The sequence below is a fragment of the Pipistrellus hanaki genome (genome assembly GCF_964339955.1).
Source record: "Pipistrellus hanaki genome assembly, chromosome: 2".
Taxonomy (NCBI): Eukaryota; Metazoa; Chordata; class Mammalia; order Chiroptera; family Vespertilionidae; genus Pipistrellus; species Pipistrellus hanaki.
This window is the reverse complement of record NC_140504.1, coordinates 187,767,138-187,788,899: the sequence shown is the minus strand read 5'-3', so window position 1 is coordinate 187,788,899 and position 21,762 is coordinate 187,767,138. Positions and strand designations below refer to the sequence as shown.

The 21,762-nt window shown below is 56.9% G+C and overlaps 1 protein-coding gene across 3 annotated transcripts in view; it reads left to right on the top strand.

Annotated features, from left to right (window-relative positions):
• Window positions 1-21,762, top strand: part of EPHB2 (EPH receptor B2) — a 182,561-nt gene that overhangs the window by 48,678 nt on the left and 112,121 nt on the right. For all 3 annotated transcript variants that reach the window (XM_084874874.1, XM_084874873.1, XM_084874872.1), the window contains exon 2: window positions 18,798-18,862. In XM_084874874.1, coding sequence (XP_084731000.1) covers window positions 18,798-18,862 — 65 coding nt within the window. The remainder of the gene's footprint in view (window positions 1-18,797; window positions 18,863-21,762) is intronic.

Here is a 21,762-nt window from a genome sequence, read left to right as displayed (position 1 = left end):
TAGAAGGAGAGGACCTCAGCAAGCTCTTAGCCCGCGGCCTGGCGTAGACAGGGGCTCCACCGGTGGCCAAGATCGCCATGGTTCTCATGACGGTTCTTTTCTGTGAAAGGGGAGCGTGACGGCGAGCGAGGTCAGACCGGGGACGGCGTTGCACAGGCGGCAGCTGCCCCCCAGGAGGAGGGGCTGGCATCCATCGAGGGGTGCTGGTGCTGTGATTCTCAGAGCACCCCTTCCTCCCCCGGGGTCCAGCCCTCTGCAGGGTCCCCCTGCACCTGCACCTGCGCCTGTGACTTCAGTACCGTGCGGACCTCCGAGAGGCAGACAAGGGGACACGATTCGTAGCCCCAAGGCCCAGAGAGTGCTGGGGCAGGGAGTATCCCAGGCCCCACAGCCTGGCCTGCAGCAGAGGCCACTGCCCGATGGGTCTCAGATCTGCGTGGCCTGGGAGTGGGCAGAGCACCCAGGGAAGGCAGGGGGACCCCACGGTTGGGCCTGTACAAGGGCAGCCAGACCACATCCTGCTGGATGGCCTTGGGCTAGTTATGTTACTTGTCTGAGCCTCAGTTTCTTCATCTGTAAAATGGGGCTGGTAATAGTCCCCAGGCTTTGGGAAGATTGGGTCCCGGGCAGGGCTTGGCACATGGTAAACACTAGACAGACAGTAGTTCCAAGAATAGCCCACCTCACCCTGCTCTCCCATCCGTCCAGAGCAGAGACTGCTGCTGGGCCCACCAGTGCCCAGACCAGCAGCTGCCCTGCCATAGCCGCTGCCTCTCAGGGACATACACAGGGCAAGCAGGACTGGGAATGCTGGGAGAACGCCCCTCAGCCCACAGCAGTGAGCCCCAACCCCTTACCCCAACCACGCCGTCTGTCAGCAGTGGGGGTGGCTGTTTCTCTGTGGCGGAAGTGAGTGAGTAGGGTTCTTGAGGATGGAGCAGTTGCCGGTGTACGTTAAGAATGACATATTAGTTTCTTATTGCCAACGTTAATTTACCGCTTCTCAGTGGCGTAAAACAACACAAATGTATTCTCTTACAGTCCTGGGGACCAGCAGTCTGAGATGCATTTCACGGGACTGACATCAAGGTGTTGATGGGACCCATTCCTTGCCTGTTCCAGTTTCTAGGGCAGCGGTTCTCCACCTTCCTAATGCCGCGACCCTTTCATACAGTTCCTCATGTGGTGGTGACCCCCGACCATAACATCATTTTCGTTGCTACTTCATAACTGTAATTTTGCTACTGTTATGAATCATAATGTAAATATCTGTGTTTTCCGATGGTCTTAGGCGACCCACAGGTTGAGAACTGCTGCTGTAGAGCCTAAGAAGTAGCAACGAAAATAATTTTATGGTCGGGGGTCACCACCACATGAGGAGCTGTATGAAAGGGTCGCGGCATTAGGAAGGTGGAGAACCACTGCTCTAGGGGCTGCCTGCATCCTTTGGCTTGTGGCCCCTCCTCCATCGGCAGAGCACATCATTGCACTCCGATCCCATCCTCGCTTCTCCTCTCTAAGTCCCCTCCTGCCTCTGTCTCAGAAAGAGCCTTGTGATTCCATTGGATAATCTCCCCGTGTCTGAATCCTTAATCTCATTCGCAAAGTCCCTCCCTTTTCGCCATGTGAGGCGGTAGTCACAGGCTCGGGGGATGAGGGTGTAGAATCTGTGGGGGTGGAGGGCACTGTTCTGACTACCAAGACAGCCAGAAAGCTAGAGTCTGCCCTCTCCTAGACCAGCGGGGCCTGTGGATGGTAATAGCAACACCATAACTTCCGTTTAGAGTGCCTGCTTGGTGCCAAGCTGTGTAGAAACCTGAGTTACAGTAATGGCTGCCAGTATCTTACCGAGCAGTTACCATAGCCAGGCACCGGGCTAAGCGTTTTCCCTGCGTGACCTCATTGTCCCACCCACCTGCCAGGCTGTGCTAACGGTATTCCCATTCCACCGCGTAGGCGGGGAGGGGGCGGCTTACCTGAGGCCACTGGGTTAGGAAGTGGGGTTCACACGTAGATCTGACGGCGGAGCCCACACTCCCAGCTCCCCGGGGTACACCACGGATCCACGGCTTCCACCGCCAGGCTCCTGCCCTCCTGCCCCTCCTGTCCCACTGCCCAGCGTGTGCCCCTCACTCTGAGGGCGAGAACCAGAACTGCTCCTGCCGTGTTCCTCTCGCCAGCTTCTGGCTTCCTCTAGGCGGGGGCTGAGGCCACTGTGGGCGCACAGTAGGTGCTCAGGGAGGGGGCACGGTGTTGAGGATTTAGTGGGGAGAGTGGAGGGAGGGAGGCCTAAAGAATCCTGTCCCAGGGGGTAGGATGGGACTGGGAGCCAGACAATCTGGCCACTGAGTAGCCTATGCAGACCCATAGTCCACACCTTCCTGCCTGAGGGTCTGTCCCCTCTCAGGACCTCGGGAGGCACCAGCCAATTGAGAACCCCGAGCTGATGTCTGCGGGCAGTGACCCTCTGCTCCATCTCCAGGTCCTTCCCCAGTCCCATCTTCCCACCTCGGAGAGCTTCCTGGGACCCTTCTCCCAGTCTGGGTCACTGAGTTTTAGGCTGCCTCACCATGGGATCTGGGACCAGCCCCCAGGCTGCCTCAGTCTACCCTGGGTGACCCACCTCCAGGTCCCATCTCTACCTTGGATGCTCTTTTTACACCTCAGCCCCTGGTCTGACCCCTTCGCAGCTTCTGTGGGACCGACAAGGAGCCGGCCCACCTCGGGAAGCCCCTCCCGGCGCCGGGCCAGCTCCGTGGGGCAGGGCAGCGGGGCGAGAGGCCCAGGGGCCGGGAGAGAGCCCGCGTCCCCCCTGCTCATTCAGGCTCGGGCTCGGAGACGATGCCTCACAAACTCCCTGCTCCCGGCAGCCTCCGTCAGGGTCTCCCCGCCTCCCCGGAGAGCTGGGTTGTAAGCAGCGGGAAATGGGACAGATAATTGCAACTTTAAATAAGGCCACGTTAATGCTCCCCGCCAGGCCCGGCCCCGGGGACTTCCTGAGCGTCAATTGGAGGCAGCAGGAAGCCCCAGACGGCGCTCAGGATCCCAGTGCTGCCAACTCCCCGGGGGCCCCCCGGCAGGTCCCTGCCCTTCTCTGAGCCTCAGTGTTCGGATCTGTTACCAGGGGACCCAACGGCATCACGTGTGGAAAGTAGCTGGCACAGTCCCCGGCACACAGTAGGTCCTCGGTAGCTGGAAGTGGGGATTATGACCTCGTCCCTGTTCCTATGCAGCTGCCCATCCCATCCCACCCCATCCATCGCAGAGATTGGCTCTGTTCTCAGTGCCATTGCTCTCCGTATGAGGTTTGATAAAAATTGCGGTACGCAGCTCACCCGAGCTGACTGTGCGAGGCCTTGAGCTGAGCTTTGCATCCATACCAGGGAGTGAGGCCTGTTTAGTGTTCCCGTTTCCCAGATGAGGTCACTGAGGCCGCAGACCTGGGGTAGGTGTGGGGAGGAGAAGGCCAGCAGGGAAGAGGTCAGGTGTACCAGTCACCATGAGGGGACAGGGCCACCCAGTAAATACCTTAACCCCGTCAGGGGAGCAGCCCATCCCAGCGGGGTGCATGCCAGCGTGGTGAGATGCTTGAGGTTCCAGACCCAGTCTCTCCATTAGAGCAGGAATTCCTGAGCCTATTTCCAGCATCAGTGGGTCTGCTGGGTTCACCCCACGCTGCTGCCACTGCCTCTGCCACGCCGCCACTCCCACAGAATTTCTGGTAAGGAGGAGCTCCAGTGTGGGCTGATCAGGGCCCGGGGCTGCGGCCAGTGATCCTGTGGTCTCCTAGGGCCGTGGTCGGCAAACTCATTCAGCAACAGAGCCAAAATATCAACAGGACAACGATTGAAATTTCTTTGGAGAGCCAAATTTTTGAAACTTAAACGTCTTCTAAGGCCACTTCCTCAAAACAGACTCGCCCAGGCCGTGGTATTTTGTGGGAGAGCCACACTCAAGGAGCCAAAGAGCCTCATGTGGCTCGCGAGCCGAGGTTTGCCAACCACTGTCCTAGGTGAACCAGCCTCATGGCTCAGCCAGCCAGCAGCTTGGGAAGGCTGCTCTTGGCTCAGCTCTAAGGCAGGCCTGGCCCGGAGTGTTTGTGGGCTTGACACAGGCTACTTGCTTGTTGTCTGACAAGATCTGTCCTTGAGCTTGGGAAGCCAGGATTGCAGGACTCCTGTCCCTGTTCTAACACCAGTCTAGGATAGGCTCTGGAGAGGAGTGACCCAGGCAAGGGGCATCTAAACCCACCTGGGAAGTGTGTGTGGGGAGGGTGGGAGGAAGGGGAGTAATCAGGGAAGGCTTCCTGGAAGAAGAGGTGCCTGAGCTCAGTCTTAAAAGATAAAGAGGAATGTTCTTGGTAAAGAAGGTGGGCATCCTGAGCTGGGGAAGCGGCTTGGGTAGGCGAAGGAGGCCATAGGAGTGTTTGGCACATTTAAGGAACTTCTCTTCCCTACTCTGGGCCTAGCTCCTGCTGCTCTGCCTGCCCGCCATGCTCCCAGCAAGGGGATGGCCAGGAGCAAAGGCCCGGCAGTGGGGGACAAGAAGGTGTGGGCTGGCCGTGAGCAGACGGGCCCCCTGGGGTGGAGGGAGGTGCAGTCCGGGTCAGAGACCAGGGCCAGCCCACGGCAGGCCTTGAACGTCAGGCTGATCTGACGGCGATGGAAGCATCTCCAGCTGCTCATTCCCAGGGCAGCACTGGCCCGGCCCTGTAACATCTCAGGGGAGGCGGAGGGGTCCTGCCCCCCCCCGAAGCTTGGTGGCTGACCTCCTCTGGAGCATGCAGCATCCTCTTCCTGACACTTCTCAGCTGCGGGGCCCCCACAGATTGTGGTGGGAGAGCCAGACGGGGTGCCAGGTGGCCTTGTTCCCTGCCCGTTCCCCCTCCCTGGCAACAGCCTCCCACCTCCGGATCAGGCCACGCCTCCTCCCTGGCTCCATGCTGCCACCCTCAGGCCTGGCAGCCCCTCTCCGCTTCTTGGCCTCACCACCTGCTCCAGCCCCCACCTGGGACTGTAGACTCCCACAGAGCTCCCTGAGGTCAGAAATCAAAGTCTGTCTTCCCCACCAACTTGCAGGGGGTCTTGGCCCACGAACTTGTCTTCACTGAGCCTCGGTTTACTTATCTGCAAAACGGGAATCCGGTTACATCCCTTGAAGGGTTTGGGGAGGCTTAGGTGAACTCAGATGTGATCCTGGATGCCTGTTGCTTGTCACAGCGCCTGGCACAGAGGAGGTGCCCGCCATGGTGGAGATGCCCGGGGTAGTGGGTGGTATGCCCTCCCCTCCTGGCCAGTCTCCTCCCTGCACCTGGCTCTGGGGGCCCTTCCTCCAGTGTCTTCTCCACCCTACGGGCTCCCTCGAGAGTCCTGTTCCTTCCTGCCATCGCTAACCCTTCTGTGCCCAGCCGTGTCCTGCGCCCCAGCAGCTCATGTCAGAAGCTCAGCTCTTTGTCTGGTGTCGCCTCTCCCAGTAGGAGGAGAGGGGTAGGGGGTAAAAAGTCACTAATGATGAAGACACGGAGGCTCCGGTCAGACAGGCAGTGATGGGAAATTGCTGGGCCACTCTCCTGTAAAGCATTCACACGTGAGGAGACGCCCCAGCAGAGCCCTGTGAGCTCAACCCCCTGCGATGCTGGGCGTGGCTGGCAGGTGAGCCCTCGGAGAGAGGGAGCCGGGAGGCACGCTGGGCAGAGCTGTGCCCTGGTGGCTCTGTCACGGCGCCCACGCTGCCTAGGGCCACAGAGGCAGAGCTGGAGGGGGCGTGCACATTGGAGGGATGCATGCAATTTGAAAACAGCTCTATTCCAAGGCAATGGCTGCTCTCAGAAAGAGCGAGGGCTTTAGAGCCCTCAGACCTGGGGTGGGGTCTTTCCTCTGCTCCTGACTGGCAGCGTGGCCTGGGGCAGCCCCCGGCACCTTTCTGAACCCCAGGCTGCAGTTTCCTCATCTGTGAAATGGGTCAGTTACACACGAGAACGGAAAGACTGCTGAATCCGGCCCTTCGACGGCTCCTCTGGGGCCCAGGATGGTCTGGGCCCTTCGGCCTGACATCCAAGGTTCTTCGTGGAGCCTGGAGCCCTCTCCTAGACCAGTGGTTGGCAAACTCATCAGTCAACAGACATTAGTCAACAGAGCCAAATATCAATAGGAAAACAATTGAAATTTCTTTGGAGAGCCACATTTTTAAAACTTAAACTTCTTCTAACACCACTTCTTCAAAATAGACTCGCCCAGGCCATGTTGTTTTGTGGAAGAGCCACACTCAAGGGGCCAAAGAGCCACATGTGGCTCGAGAGCCACAGTTTGCCCACCACTGTGACCTAGCCCTCCCTTCTCCCTGGTGCAGCTCCTGCAGGGGCTGCTGTTCTCTGCTCTCAGCCTTTGCAAAAGCTGCTCCTTTTGCCTGGAACACACTTTCGCTTTCTCCAAGTTCTTCCCCTTTCCCTCCTTCCACCCTGCCTGTCTCCTACTCCTTATTTGGGGTGCAGGAAAGCCTCCTCTGACTCCCGGGCAGGGTTGGGGTCCCTCCTCTGCTGGGGAGGTGTGCCTGGGATCCCTCTTCCAGACTGGGCAACAGGGGACCACAGTGGCGGTGAGGCTGAATCTGGGCTTCTGTTCTCACTCACCGGGTCCTGTGTGGGGTGTAACAGGCCTCAGCCACATCCATGTCTGATACGATGGGGAAGCCAGGTGTACAGGCCAAAGGGACCCCGGGAAGCAAATTATCTGGAGGCAGAGAGGAACCAGATCCAGAGACAGCAGGAGAGCCCAGGATGCCAGCTTGAGCAAGGGACCAAATCCAAAGGCAGAATGTGAACCTGGAAAGTCCTTGGGAAGTGGGGGTGGGAACCATGAAGGGTTTCGAGTTTGACCCCAAATCCCCAAATCAGTACCTTTCTCCTTCTTCTTCTTCTTCTTCTTCTTCTTCTTCTTCTCCTTCTTCTTCTTCTTCTTCTTCTTCTTCTTCTTCTTATTCTTATTCTTCTTCTTCTTCTTCTTTTTTGCCAATGACAATGTCTATTTTTGATTCTCTGGTACCTAGCGTGGACCTGGTGTATAGTAGGTGTTCAGTACACGCAGACTGACTAGATGGGAGGAGTTAAATGGATAGGTACCACGTTTTTAGATATATAAGTGACTGGTATAAATGAATGGTCAAATGGATGGAAAAATGAGAAGGAAGGAAGGAAGGAAGGAAGGAAGGAAGGAAGGAAGGAGAGGGAGGTTGTTCCAGTGGGTGAGTGCATGGGTGGATGGATACCAAAGTGGGATGCTAGATTTATAAGATGGCAAATGGGTGGTGCATTATTGGGTGAGCGGAATGACTGATGGATTGGGTAAATGATAGGGTAGATGGATAGAGAGGTGGCTGGGTGGGTTGATGAGCAAATGGGTGAGTGCATGACAAGAAGGCAGAACAACTACATAAATAGTTTCTTGGGTTGGGTAGGTCAGTGGATGTATGGGTAGATGGATGGGTGGGTGGACTGTTGGGTAAGTGAACAGATGGGTGGATGGGAGGATAAGTTAGTAGCTAAATATCCAGGTGGGTAAATAGGATGTATGAGTAGATGGCAGGATAGTTTATGGATGATTGCAAGGATTGGATAATTAGAAAGATAGATGGATAAGTGGGTCTGTGGGTCAGCGGTGAATGAATGCACAGTAAAGTCTCATGTGGCTAAATGCCTGACATCTTGCCCAGAAGCAGAGGGGTGGTCTGGATTCTGGGATTTGAGTTAATTGTCCTTCCCTGGGAGAAACCAATGCCAATTAGGCAAATAATCCAGTCCCAGCAGGTCCTGCAGCAGGCTTGCTAATTGACTCCAACCTGGCAGACCCTGGCTCGGACTTACCATGGTCTGCAACTCATTGATGTGTAATTTACACCCACACACATCCAAGAGGATTTGAGGTGACTTATCATATTAAACCTGCATGCGACAGGACAGTTAAAAATAAAGTGAGAGCCGAAACCGGTTTGGCTCAATGGATAGAGTGTCAGCCTGCGGACTGAAGGGTCCCAGGTTCGATTCCAGTCAAGGGCATGTAACGTGGTTGCAGGCACATCCCCAGTAGGGGGTGTGCAAGAGGCAGCTGATCGATGATTCTCTCTCATCGATGTTTCTAACTCTCTATCCCTCTCTCTTCCTCTCTGTAAAAAATCAATAAAATATATTAAAATAAGTAAATAAATGCTTAAAGGTCAATGGTAGTCTCATTAAAAAAAAATAAAAATAAAGTGAGAAAGCCAGAGGCTACATAGCAGCACAGTTAAAAAGTGTACCTTGCTCAGCAGAATTGGCTGCTGACTAGCTGTGTGACATTGGGCAAGTTGCTTAACCTCTCTGAAGCTCATTTCCACCCGCCGCGCCCCGCCCCCCCCATCTTTAGAAAGAAAGGGAGGAAGAGATGAAGGAAGAGAGTTGGTTTACAGGGTTAAATGCATGCATGATGAATGGATACACGTTAGTTGTATGGGGCGGGGCGGGGGGGGGATGAATGTGTGGTGGGCTATTGGGCGAGCGGAATGACAGATGGATCAAAGTAAGCGAGAGAGGGAGTAGAAGGGTGATGGGTGGGTGGGTCAGTGTGGACAATAATAATCCTTCTAGCTCACAGGATACTGTGAGCATCAGAGGAGACAACACGTGACAGCTCAGCATCGTCGGCACTGAGTAAGAGCTTTGAATTATATGGTGTACGGGGCCATCTTGATGTGACCATAATTTCTGGAGGAGAAACCCAGACGCTGAGACTGATGGTGTAAGCAGGAAAGAGCACTTACTATCGGGGTAAGCCGGGGGGGAAGTACGGTGGTTTTAACAGCGGCTGAAGGCCACCACAGTGAGCCAGGCTCGGCCCCGTCTGCCGGGCGCGCACAGTCCAGGTGAGGGGCTGGGGAATAAGAGGAAGTCGCTGGGCAGGGCGTCCAGGGGGATGATGGGAGGTACACGTAGGACTGTGGGAGCTCCGGTGCCGGGGTCATCAGGAAAGGCTTCCTGGGGGAGGCGGCATTTGAGATGTATCTTAGAGCAGTGTTTCCCAACCTTCTCTCATGATGAGAATCACCTGGTGGAGTTGTTAAAACACAGATTCCTGAATCCCAACTAAGAAGTGCTAAACTAGAATTTTTGAGAACATATAGGTAAAATTGCATACCTAACTTAGTGCTCTGTATATAACATCTGTCTTAGAGCACTAGTTAAGTATACAATTTTACCTATATGTTCCCAAAAATTCTAGTTTAGCACTTCTTAGTTGGGATTCAGGAATCTGTGTTTTAACAACTCCACCAGGTGATTCTCATCATGAGAGAAGGTTGGGAAACACTGTCTTAGAGAACGTGTTTGAGTGGCTCGGACAGGTCAGGAGGACAAGCCACGTTGCAGGGGGAAGAACACCTCGAGGGTGGGACTGCAGGGTGGGGGCTCCGTCCACTGGCCGAGGGGAGGCGCTAACTCTTCGGCAACCGCTCAGAACGGGTGCCCACCAGGGTGCCAGGCTCCTGCCTCCGTTAGCCAGTCCGGGGTGGGTCCCGGCTTTGCCACGTCTTGCTAGCGACCGCCTCTCTGAGTTCCCTCTCCTCTTCTGTCAAATGGCCCCGGCAGTGGTTCCCTCCTCACTGGGCCACTCTTAGGGTCTCATAAGATGAAGCCGAAAAGTGCTCGGCACTGCGCCTGGCCCACAGTAGGGGTTTAGTAATGTCGGCTGTCCTCATTATACTTGTATTACCTTCCTAAAAGGTGGGGAGGTCTGCGGACTCACTGAAGTAAAAGGACTTTAAAGATTAAGAATCTTCAGGCAAGTGCCAGCTGCAAGAGGCAGCCTGGTGTGTCCGGAAGGCTCAAGGCCAAGGGTCCCGGGTTCCGTTTCTGACGGGCTGTGTGACCTTGGCCGAGTCACCTGACCTCTCAGAGCTTTCGGTTTCCTTCTGTGGAAAATGGGAGCAGCAAACAGGCATCCCTCAGGGTGGCCACGAGGACGAACGGAGATCTTGTGTGTGTGGAGGGCTGTTCCCGTCCCCGCCTCCCCTCTTTCCTTCCCCAGGAAGCCCTGGTGTTCATTTACCGCCCACCCCACCCCCAGCAACCCCGTCCCAGACCCCCATCCATCATCCTGTCCTTGGCGGAGGTTAAGTGGGTCCCCAAGCAGCGAATCCGAACCCTCCCGGAGCCCCGGCCTCACAATGCGGCCCGCTGTTAGCCAGCCGCCCGGCCGGCCCCGAGGGTTGGGTTTCAGCCGGGCGGCTGGCGCTGGCGGATGCCCAGGCCAGCGGCGGGCAGGCGGGGGACCAAGTGGAGGAGCCGGCCTGAGAAAACAAGAGCAGGCTCCAGGCAGGCAACCGAGGCAGCAAAGGGCCTCCGAGCGGCGGGAGGACAAGGAGGGGGATGTGTGCGAGGACCTGCGGCAGAAGGATTTCACATTAGCCGGGTCCCCTTTCCCGGAGCCCGAGGACGGAGCGGGGGGCCGGGCCGGAGGAACAACGCGCTGCCTGTTGGCCGGTTTCGCCTTCGGAGATCCGCACTCAGCCTTCCCAGAGCCGCCCAGGGCTTCTCTGGCAGCGCCGCGCCCCACTGGCGTGGGCCGGGGACCCCAAAAGCCCCCCCGTCAGGCACCGAGCCTCCCCTCTTTCAGACGGAGGCCTCCCTGAACCCAGGCAGACTGAGCGGGGTCCAAAGAGCAGCTCTGCTTCTTTGTGGCTGTGCGACTCCGGGCCGCCCGTTAGCCTTTTCTGGCCTCAGTTTCCGCATCTGTGCAATGGGGATAGCAGGGCCGGCCTTGCAGAGGGCATGGAGTGATTCGCCCAGGGCCTGGCACCGAGAGCAGGGTACGTGAACGCTGTGATGTGTCCCCTTTTGTTATTCTTCACCTGAGGATATTTTTTCCCATTTCATTTAATTTTTATTTTTATTTTTTAGAGAGAGAGAGTAGAAGGGAGGGTTGAAGAAGGGGAGATAGAAACATGGATGTGAGAGAGACTCACCCATGTCCCCAGGAGTCTTTGCTCAAGACTGGCCCGCAGCCCAAGCCCAGGCAGCAAATCTGCCTGGCGTCTAACACATCTGGTTCCATCCTGAGCTTCCACCCTTAGAGACTCATTGATTGGTTGACTCCCGCATGCGCCCTGACCAGGGCTCGGGAACTAACTCACAACCTAGGTATATACCCTTGACCTAGGGATGTATACCTAGGATATATACGGAATCAAACACATGACCCACTCTAACCATTGAGCAACACCAGCCATGGTTATTTTCCCCTTTTGTGAGGCAGGATAGCCCGATGGTTTCTGAGGTCAGATCCTGCCCTGCCCCTCATTGGCCTTGTGGCCTTGGGGGAGACCCAGGTCTCTCGGAGCCTTGGTTTCCCCGTGAGGTTGTTCGGGGATGTAAAGGAGACAGCACTGATGGAGCTGCTGCCCACCATTGGCCCCCGGGAGTGTTAGCGGTTTCCACTGCGGTCCTCGGCCTTCGCCTGTTATAAAAACCCTTTGTATCCAACGCCTCTGTGGATCGATCCTCAAGCAACTCCAGGAGGTGCATAGGGTTGTGACCCCCATTTTACAGATGAGGAAACTGAGGCTCAGAGAGGCGAAGTGACTTCTCCAAGTCACCCAGCTTGTTGATGGCCTTGAACTTTCCTGGTTCCTGCCTGTTGCCTCCTCTTGGACGTTCTCATTTGAACCTTGGAACGAATGCTCCAGCTCCCAGCCATGCACAGCCCGGGTCTGGCCTCCGGGCTGTGGCTGGCATCTCACCAGGCCACGGTCCTGTAGACAGGCCTGTGTCTGAGTCACCCCAGCCCCTCGAGCCCCAGACAGGGAGCAACGGGAGCCGCTGGGGAGGGTCCAGAGTGGCATCTGTTGCTGGGGTTACACTCCAGGCTGATTTGCTGCCTGGGCTTGGGTTGCTGGCCCGTCTTGAGAGCAAAGACCCCCGGGCACATCTACCAGGTGTCTGTCCATCTTCAGGACAGACTGTGGCGTCCTGTCCACGTTCTCAGGAAACACCACACCACTGCCCTCTTCAGGAACCCTCCATCGCTGCCCCATCGCCTTGGGACAAGGTCCGACTCTTTAGCCCCACATCCGGGGCCCTGCCTATTCTGGCTCCATCCTGAGCCACCACCTCCCTCCAGGAAGCGTTCCGCTCCCACGGCCTGGGTCAGACATCGCAGCGTGGGGCAGCGGGCACGCACACGGGCTTTGGGGCAAGGCCCATGCGACTCCACTGCTTCCTGGCCATGGTAACCTCCGACAGCTGCTCCAACCCTCAGTTTTCCATCCGTAAAGGGAGATCGTGAAGTTCCTCATTTACAAATAGCCTCCGTGACACGAGATCATGGCCGCTCAACCCGTGCCCAGAGCCCACCCCTGGGCGCCAGTCCCCAGGTTTTCACTGTTACCCACGCTGCCCCTAAAGTTGCATCCCTCTGTGCCCCCCCTTCCCGCCCCCCCCCCCCCCCCGTGCTGCCGTTCCCTCTGGGCGGTGTACCCTTCCCCTCTTCTCCAGCTCACACGCCACCTCCTCTGAGTGCCTTTGCTCATTCCCTGGTCAAAGCCGATCCCTTCTCCCTCAAGGTTCCCCAGCTCCCAGGCCGGGCCAGCCTCTGCACCCCGCCTCTCCCGGCAGGAAGTTCACGTGGTGGGCACTCGTGTGGAAGCTCCTGGAGGGACAGGCCTGCTGACCTGTTTCTCCGGATCCACAACAAAAGAAAGAAAAACAGAAAGAAAAAAAAAATTTAAAAATGGGCAAGGAGATTAACATAGTTCGCTCATTCATTTATTCATTCATTCATTCCAACAGGAATCTATTGGTGCCGCTTTCAGCCAGGCCCAGCACAGGGCCTGGCACACATTCGGTGCCGTAGACGTTCATTGAAGGACCATGATCGGGTTCCCTAACCCAGTAGAATTCAGGGACAGCTGCCAGGACGAAGGCGCCTGTGAGCTAAGCTTTGGAAGAGAACTTGGCCGGGTTAACCAAGCTGGAAGGGCCAGGCATTCCAGGGAGAAAAGTCTGGAATGGTCAAGTCACCAAAGCCCGAGGAGACAGAGAGCCTTCGGCGAGCAGAAGGAAAGTCAGGAGGCCTGGGCCCCAGGGGCCTGGGAACGCGCAGCTGCAAGGCAGTTAGCTGGCCAGGCAGGCAGCGTCGTCGAGATGCTGGGATTTTATCCCGATGACAGGGGGGCTCTGAAGGCATTGAGCTCATTTAAGACATGATCAGACATGGGCTTTGGAAACATCGCCAGCTGCTGTGAGGTGGGCCCGTGCGTGTGCTGTGCGCCAGAGCCCGTCCTCGGTGTGGGGGTGGATACAGTGGTGAGCGAGTCGGACACAGAGCCCCCTGTGCCCCTTGGTGAGGGCCCGGGAGACATCCCATCAGCAGAATGCTACTTCATTCTCACAGGACCCACTTTCCAGAGGGGGAAACTGAGGCCCAGAGGGGAGCACAGGTTTGCCTGCATTCACACGCTAGAGTGTCGGAGCCAAGATTCTCACCTGGACAGTCTGTGCCCTACTCCCCACCTGTCCTTCCCTTTTTCCCTTCCCGTCCTCACACAGGCAGAGAATAAAACACATACAAAAGGCCCCGGTGCTTTTGTTTATCTTGTGTTTGTTTTTCTAAGGCTATAGCAGTGGCATCTTAAAAACAGCACAGATAGCCGAAACCGGTTTGGCTCAGTGGATAGAGCATCAGCCTGCAGACTGAAGAGTCCCGGGTTCGATTCCGGTCAAGGGCATGTACCTTGGTTGCGGGCACATTCCCCAGTGAGGGGTGTGCAGGAGGCAGCTGATCAATGTTTCTCTCTCATCGATGTTTCTAACTCTCTATCACTCTCTCTTCCTATCTGTAAAAACTCAATAAAATATATATATATTTTTTTAAAATAGCACAGATATGGGAATGAGACAGATGTGAGTTCAAATCCTAGCCCTGCCTGTGTGCCCTGGTACAGGTTCTTCACCTCTCTGACCTCAGTTTCCTCATCTGTAAAATGGGGTTAATGATGTATACCTCCACCCAGGTTGTCATAAACCTGAAAAGATATTTAGAGGGCTCAGCTCAATGCCGAGCACATAGTAGGTGCTTAATGAAAGCTCTTGCTTGCCTCTTTATAACACTCACCTACTGTCTTTAGTGCAGACAAAGCGTGTCTGAGGCCTTAGAGAAGTATGTCCCAGGAGGGGGTCAGACAGCTGATCGGGGGTGGACCAGGGAGCAGAGGGCAACCCACCACCCCAGCCTGAACCGGGGGGCGGAGGTGGTGGTTGTGCTGCCTCCAGGGCCCCGCACAGACACCCTGCTGTTGGGCCCGACGCTAACGACTTCAGTGTGTCTCCCCTTTTAGCTCAAATATTTCTGAAATGCACGCTGCTCGTTCACACATCGCCGGAGGGGCCTGGGGGCCTCCGCGGCTGTGCAATCAGGGCCTCCTGATTGCTTTCTTCTGTGCAGGCTCAGGAAGGAGAGGGGTGTGGGTGCGTGGCGCCGGGGCCAAAGCTGCTCCCATGGCCCGAACCCTGCTTCCCGCCGAGGAGCGCGCTCTGGGCCGGCGGCCGGAGGCTGTCGCTCGGATGCTGAGAATCTGTGCGCACGGCCTCGGTTTTCTCATGTGTCCGTTGCAGCGTCCAAGGCTTGGAAACTGGACTTTCCACAGGGCTAGCCAAGGCGGGCGTGTCCGGAGGCCAGGGAAAGGGCAGTGTTGGGGGAGGGGGAGAGTGGAGAGGAGAGTGGGTGGGACTCGTGAGGCTGGCAAGGGTGTGGGTGGGAGACATAGTCCCACAAGGAGGCCTCGGAGAGCCCCTGACCCTTACTGGGCAGCCCAGCTCCACCTCCAGGCCTCACCAGGCCCCGCCCCGCCCTTCCCACAAGCCAGGCTACGCTCACCTTACCTTTCCCTCTCAGCCTTTCTGACTACTACTACTACTACTACTACTACTACTACTACTTCTTCTTCTTCTTCTTCTTCTTCTTCTTCTTCTTCTTCTTCTTCTTCTTCTTCCTCTTCCTCTTCTTCCTCTTCTTCCTCTTCTTCCTCTTCTTCCTCCTCTTCTTCTTCCTTTCCTTCTACTTCCTCTTCTTCCTCTTCTTCTTTTTAAATCCTCACCTGAGGATATGCTTTTGTTGAATTTTAGAGAGAGTGGAAGGAAGAGAGAGAGAGAGAGAAACATCGATTGATCTCCTCCCACATGCACCCCAACCAGGGATCAAACCCACAACCTAGGTAGGTGCCGTGAGCCCTGACTGGGAATTGAACCTGCGATCTTCGGTGTATGGATTGATACTGTAATCAGCTGAGCTACCCTGCCAGGGCCTGACTTCCTGTTAACTCGGTCTTCTAGCCTCCATTCAGTCCCTTCCTCCAGGAAGCTGTCCCTACACGGGGTGTTTTCCTCCTCGCTTCCCACTCCCGGTTCCTTTAACCCACAGAGCACGGGGCACGTCCACCGCGCAATCTTTGTCACACCGTGCGGTGACTCATCAGGAACATCGCTAGCTGAGGCACAGAGAAGGGGGGTGCGGGGGGAGACTTCCTAAGGATCACACAGGGACCTGCCTCCTGCCGGGTAAACTTCTAGACACTTAGTTTGGGGTCTGGGGGCGTTAAAGGGAGGAGAGTGGGGGCACGCATGCAGCTTCCCTTGCACGAGGGATTGGCCTTGTCACCGGGGATGGGGATACGGTTGGGGACATTTCCAGCGCTTCAGAGACGGTTTGGGAAGTGAAATGGCGGTGGGTGGTGTACTAACCAGTCCAGGCATTTTTAATTGTAATGATCTTGCATTTACGTTCCTTCGTGTGGCAAGTGATGTTGACGTTCCCTCTTATGAAAATGATTACTTTTTCCTCTTTAAAATGCATTTAAGAAAAAGGCCAACTGGAAGGAACACAGTAACTGAATAAATACAGGTGGTAGGTGGAAACGGCTGAAGCCGTGAATGTTGTCCTGATGGAGCCAAACACTAGCATGTGTTCAATTCCTACAGTTTTGGGGGTGGAGGATGGGGGGTTTCCTACGTAATAGAGGAAGGCCTACTGTGTGCTAGGCCCTGTGCTGGGGCACCCCAGACCCAGAGCCTTAGCACCCACCATTGGAAGAACCTGGCAAACAGGGGTGGTTCCAGTTCAGGAGACCTGCAAATGCTGGGACAGAGATATGGTTGGGGCGGACTCAGGAGGACTCCCCAGAGGAGGTTCCCTGAGGGGAGACTTCGGGGATGAGGAGAATTAGAGTGGGCAGAGACGGTGTGGGGGGAGATCAGAGGAAACGGTATGTGTGAGGTGTGAGGTACTGGCGTCGGAGAGTGCACTGCCCGTTCTGTGCAGCTGGAGCATAGCTCATGAATGGATAGATGTGTGTGGTCTTGGGTGAGTCCTGAGCCTTTGGAAGCCTCTGTTTTTCCATCTGTGAAATGGGACAGGATCAGCAGCACTCCCTCGGCATGGTGGTGAAAATGCTGGTGAGGGCTGCTGGCTCCTCAGAATCTTCAGACAGGAGTTCTCTCCCTTTGTGGATTTTGGGATCAGAGGAGCGGATGTTGGGGGGGGGGGGGGGGGAGAAGGGATGCTGGTGAAATCGGACTTGGCTTCCTGAACCCGCCCAGCTTCCTGGGGCCAGGACTCCTGATTCCATTCCCTGGGGGAGTGAGTTTGACTTCTGGGCTGGGTTTGAGAGGAGCGAAGGGAGCTCACAGCGTCCAGGAAAGCAGCATTGGACAGACCGGGGCGGGCTCCCGGAGGCCGTGCCCATCAGCCACAGGCTGATGTTTGTCAGATGTTGGCAAGCACAGTCTCGGGGTGGGAGGTTGGGGAGCTCTGGGGGAGAGGCTTTGTGCTGGGCTCCAGGCTAATCCACTCCCCTTAGCGCTCAGTCCTCCCGGCCACACTCGGGAGGGACCATGCTGGTCTCCAGGTGAGGAAACCGAGGCTTAGAAAGGCTACAGGCCCAAGGTTACCAAGCAAGCAGGTGGCAGAGCAGGGTCATTAGGATTGAAGTCTCAACCTCCCATCCCCTTTTCCAGAGGGTGAAGGGACGTGTCAACATTGAAAAGCAAAAGGCCCAGCAGGGTCGGGAATGGGGGGGGGGGGGGCGGTTCGGGGGAGCTCACCATGCCCCTCCTGCCACAGCCCCGAGGGGAGCAGCTTTCACAGAGATTGGCTTCCAGGCAAAGCCCAGAACTGGGGTGGGGAGAAGGGAGAACAGGCGGTTCCTGCCTTTTGAGAACTTCCCACTCCCTCTTAGACCATTCTCGTCCGTGAACCTGGCCGCCCTTGACCTCCAGTCCTTCTGAAATCCTCCCCAGGCTGGTCCAGATGTGGGAGGCAGAGGGGTAGCCCCAGGCTGGTCCAGATGTGGGAGGCAGAGGGGTAGCCCCAGGCTGGTCCAGATGTGGGAGGCAGAGGGGTAGCCCCAGGCTGGTCCAGATGTGGGAGGCAGAGGGGGTAGCGGGCACCCTGGCCGGAGCTCCCTAGGAGTCCAGGGGTTGAGCGCCAGCCTTTGGTGTTCGCCTTTGGTAAGTTGCTCGCCCTCTCTGGGTCCGCGTGTCCATGGTACAATGAGGATGCCAGCCCACAGTCCCTCCTCTGGGCTTTGGAATCTTCTAGAGCTTGGCCTCTGGGTCAGCTCAGGAATGCAGGGGTGGGGCCCCCTGCTGGGCGGGCTTGCACCCCATCCCCTTCCTCATCCCCAGCAGCCTCTCCTCTCCCTGTGTGACACAGCTCCTCGCAGCTGTTCCTCGGGCCCAGGCAGGGAGCCCGGCTTGGCGCGTCCCTGGCTGAGGCCGACGAGAGAAAACAGGTTAAAAGTTCAGCCCTTGTTCTCTCCAGGAAGAAAAAATCTGTAGCATTCGGAGTGTGAAAAGGAACCCTTTTTTTTTTTTCAGCTCCAAAGCAGCACAATAGAATTACCTCCAATTTGCCATCAAAAGATGCCCTTGGCACTGGGATCCCACTGTCCCTGACACACACACACACACACACACACACACCCCTTCCCCATCGCCAGCCCCCAGGGGACACAGTGGCCAGAAACACAAGCCACGCGTGGTCATGGGTCACTGCTGCACCCTCCCTGACTGGGGCCACCTCTAGCTAAGTGCTTCCTCTGTTTCCCACCTTCCATCCCCAGTGTCCCAGCCCTAGTTCAAGACCTTGTCACTCCCATTTCGACCTTCAGAGCAGCCTGGACACTGAGCACCCTGCCCCCACTCTCCTCCCTCCCAATCCCCCTCAAACGAAGTGTCTATAAGTTGACCGCATAGGAGGCAGGTCCCTGTGTGATCCTTACGAAGTCTCTCCCCACCTTCTTTGTGCCTCCGTTGTCCTATGTGTAAAGCGAGGCGGTTGGCCTGCACCAGGGATAGGCTATGATGAGGCAGGGGTCAGTTTCTGGTGCCCTGTGGTGGGACACATCAAGCCGCCGTGGTGTGTAGCGATGGATTGGTGATGTCTGCCTCGGGCACCTAGGGGAGCGTGGCCGCTGACATGCCTCTCACCCCCTCCCTGAGCGAGGTGGCGGGAAAGATCAGGCTGTGACTTTCCAGGTCTCTCTCTAGGTCTCTCCACCAACACCCTCATAGCTGGGTGTCTTCAGACCTCACGTCCTATCAGACTGTGATCTGTTCCACCGTAGGGTCTTCCTATTGGTTGTTTCCTCTTCAGGGCACCAGCATGGGGCCTGGTGCAGGACAGCCATCAGGGTGTGTTCATTGAATGAATGCTTGAAAGGGGCCGGTTGAAACCTGTTCAGTGCATTGGGTGGTTGGTGACCGCTCGCTCTCCCCACAGAGACGCTGATGGATTCCACCACGGCGACGGCAGAGCTCGGCTGGATCGTGCATCCTCCTTCAGGGGTGAGTCCGTGGTCCTTCAAACCCTGCCTGGTCCCCCAGGACACCTGGGGTTTTGCGGCAGGGCCTGGATGCCCCCTCACACTCCAGCCCCTTTCCCTCCTTCAGAGCCTGAGGCCAAGCCTCTCATTGCCCCACCCACCGGGACCTCCACCATGAGTGGAGTCTCCGTTACCATGACAACGTCCTGGATGCATTGCACTGTCCCATGGAGTCCTCGGGGGGAAGCTCAGAAGTAGGTACTTGCACTGCCCCCTTTTCCAGATGAGGGGAGTGGCCTGTCATTACATCAGCACCCAGGGTAGGTCAGATACTGTGTCCAGCACCTTTTCACACACCCTCTCCACTCCCCGGGGAAGGAACGAGCTCCATTGGACAGGTGAGGAGACCGAGGCTCAGAGCGTCGCAGCCACTTGACAGGGGCCCTGAGGCTAGTAAGGGGCAGGGCTCAGGTTTATATCGAATCCTCTGGGCCCTCTCTGGGTCCCTATAACACAAGGTTCCCTATAACTCTGGGTCCCTATAACACCTTGCATTCGGTGGTCTGAGCTCAGGTGGTCTGCAGCCCCCCCTGGGGCAAGATCAGGCACGATTCCAGATCCCTCTTTCTCCCCGCCCCAACCAGCCTAGCACCTGCATACAGGCTGTGGGGTAATTCTCTCCCAACTCTGCCCCTCGCACTGGCTGGTTGGGGGCCAGTGCTGTAGCCTCTCTGAACTCGGGTATCCTCATCTCTCACCCGGGGATAAGAATGCCTTCCTCACGGGACTCTTGTGAGCTTTTCCTGCAGAGTATCTGGCACAGGGCTGGGCGTGGAGTGGGCTCCCAATAGGGAGGAGCTAGAATAAATATCCCCTTCATCATTGTAGCCATCATCATTCTCAATACCGTTCCCTCCTCATCCCTCTGGCCTCCGGGGAAGGTTCTGGGCTCCCACAGCCCATCCCTTCCCTTCCCCCACCCCAGCTTCCGTGCTGGGACTCAGCTGCTGCCCATGGAGCCGCATATCCCATCCCTGCCTCTCCCCCACCCACCCCTGCCATCTCCCCCCCGAAGGCCCGAGCTCAATAGGCAGGGCCCCGGGTCAGGCTTCTTTCTGTGGCTCTTTCTTGTCGCCAGTTTTCCATCTGCGGAGCGGCAGGGCCCACGGCCCCACCCTGCCGGTAATGAGGCCAGGCTGGGCTGCAGGGCCCCGGACGCAATTATTTGGGGTGTTTAGGCTGCAGGGCCTCCGCATGTTAATTAGAGAGAGGGGAGAAAGGCAGAGTGCTCTAATTAAGTGCTCTAATTAAGTTCTGAAGAAGAGCAGTGGTTGTAACAAGGGGCTGACTTTGTCACATGGTGCCACCAAAAAGGAAAAAAAAAAAATAAATTAAACACAATATAAGGAGCATCAGAGCCGGCGCGGAAGGAGAGGCTGGGCCAGCAGGCTTCAGCTCGGCCTTCCCCACGCACACTCCCCCTCCCCAGCATCGGCCCTCCCCAGCATCGGCCCTCCCCAGGCCAGCTGCTACCGCCCGCCCCGTGCAGACCTGGCCCAGAGCATCACAGGGAGACAGACAAAGGACACCCATCGAATGCGACAATTCTCCCACCCCCACCGCAGTCCTGTTGGGCAGTTGGGGGAATAGAGGCCCAGAGAGGGAAAGTGACTTGCCCAAGGCCGCACATCCGGTTGGCAGAGCTGGGACAAAACCCCGGGGCCCTGTCGAGGCAGCATGGGCAAGCTAGTAATTGGGTCTGGGTCTGGGTGACCTGGGTCAGGAGACCTCCCTTCTCTGGCCTCTACTCCCTCATCTGTAAAATGGGGGTGACCATGCGCACCACGTGTGAGAAACATGACAAAGGAACGAAACCCTGTCAGCTCCCAGCTCCTGGGCCGGTGGGGTGGGTTCCGTGGTCGGCAAACTGCGGCTCTCGAGCCACATGCGGCTCTTTGGCCCCTTGAGTGTGGCTCTTATTATACAAAATACCACGGCCTGGGAGAGTCTGTTTTTGAAGAAGTGGTGCGAGAAGAAGTTTAAGTTTAAAAAATGTGGCTCTCCAAAGAAATGTCAATCATTGTACTGTTGCTATTTGGCTCTGTTGACGAACGAGTTTGCCGACCACTACGGTGGGTGAGGGTATTCTGCTTGTGGGGTTCTTTGGGGGTTACCCTTTCGGGTGTCTGCCAGGTAAGGCCAGCCCACCACCAAGGGGACACAAGAGAAGGAGGGGAACGGTAGCTACCTCAGCACGCTCTCAGGCCCATGGAGGAGACCAGACCAAGAGGCGGAGGGTGCCCAGCACTTGCCCAGGCAGGTGGCCCCCCGTGGATGCAAACACTGCAGCCAGACGGAGAGCCTGCTGCAAGAGGTCCCAGGAGGATGGAGAGAAGATGAGAGGGTGGGCAAGGAGGGCACAAACCTGTGCGCCAAGGCTCAGCAGTGCAAGGGGCGGGGCCTTGGAGGGTCTGTGAGGAGAGAGTATGGGTCCCGGGCCCACCCAGTTCCAACGCTCCGTGGCCCAACTCGGCCCCTCCAGGAGGGAGGCCTGGAGCGCTCGGCTGGCTGTGAGAGCCCAGGCTGGCCCGGTGGGTTGCTGAAGCACCTGCCCCGGGCAGCACGGGCAGGAGGTCTCCCTCCAGGCACCATCTGAGCCTCTTATTGACCAGGACAGGGTGGGGTCCTGTCTTCCCAGTCACAGGGGTAAGGGCTCTTCTTCCCTCGGACAGGGAGCCCCCGAGGGCACAGACTGTGCCTCCCTGGTCAGGCAGGGAATTCCCAACAGGCAGAACGGTCTCCCCGTCAGACTGGTAGCTCCCCGAGCACGCAGCCTGTCTGCTCTCAGTGAACCCCTGGGCCGCCTCTACCACATTGACTAGGGCAGCGGTCGGCAAATTCATTCGTCCACAGAGCCAATTA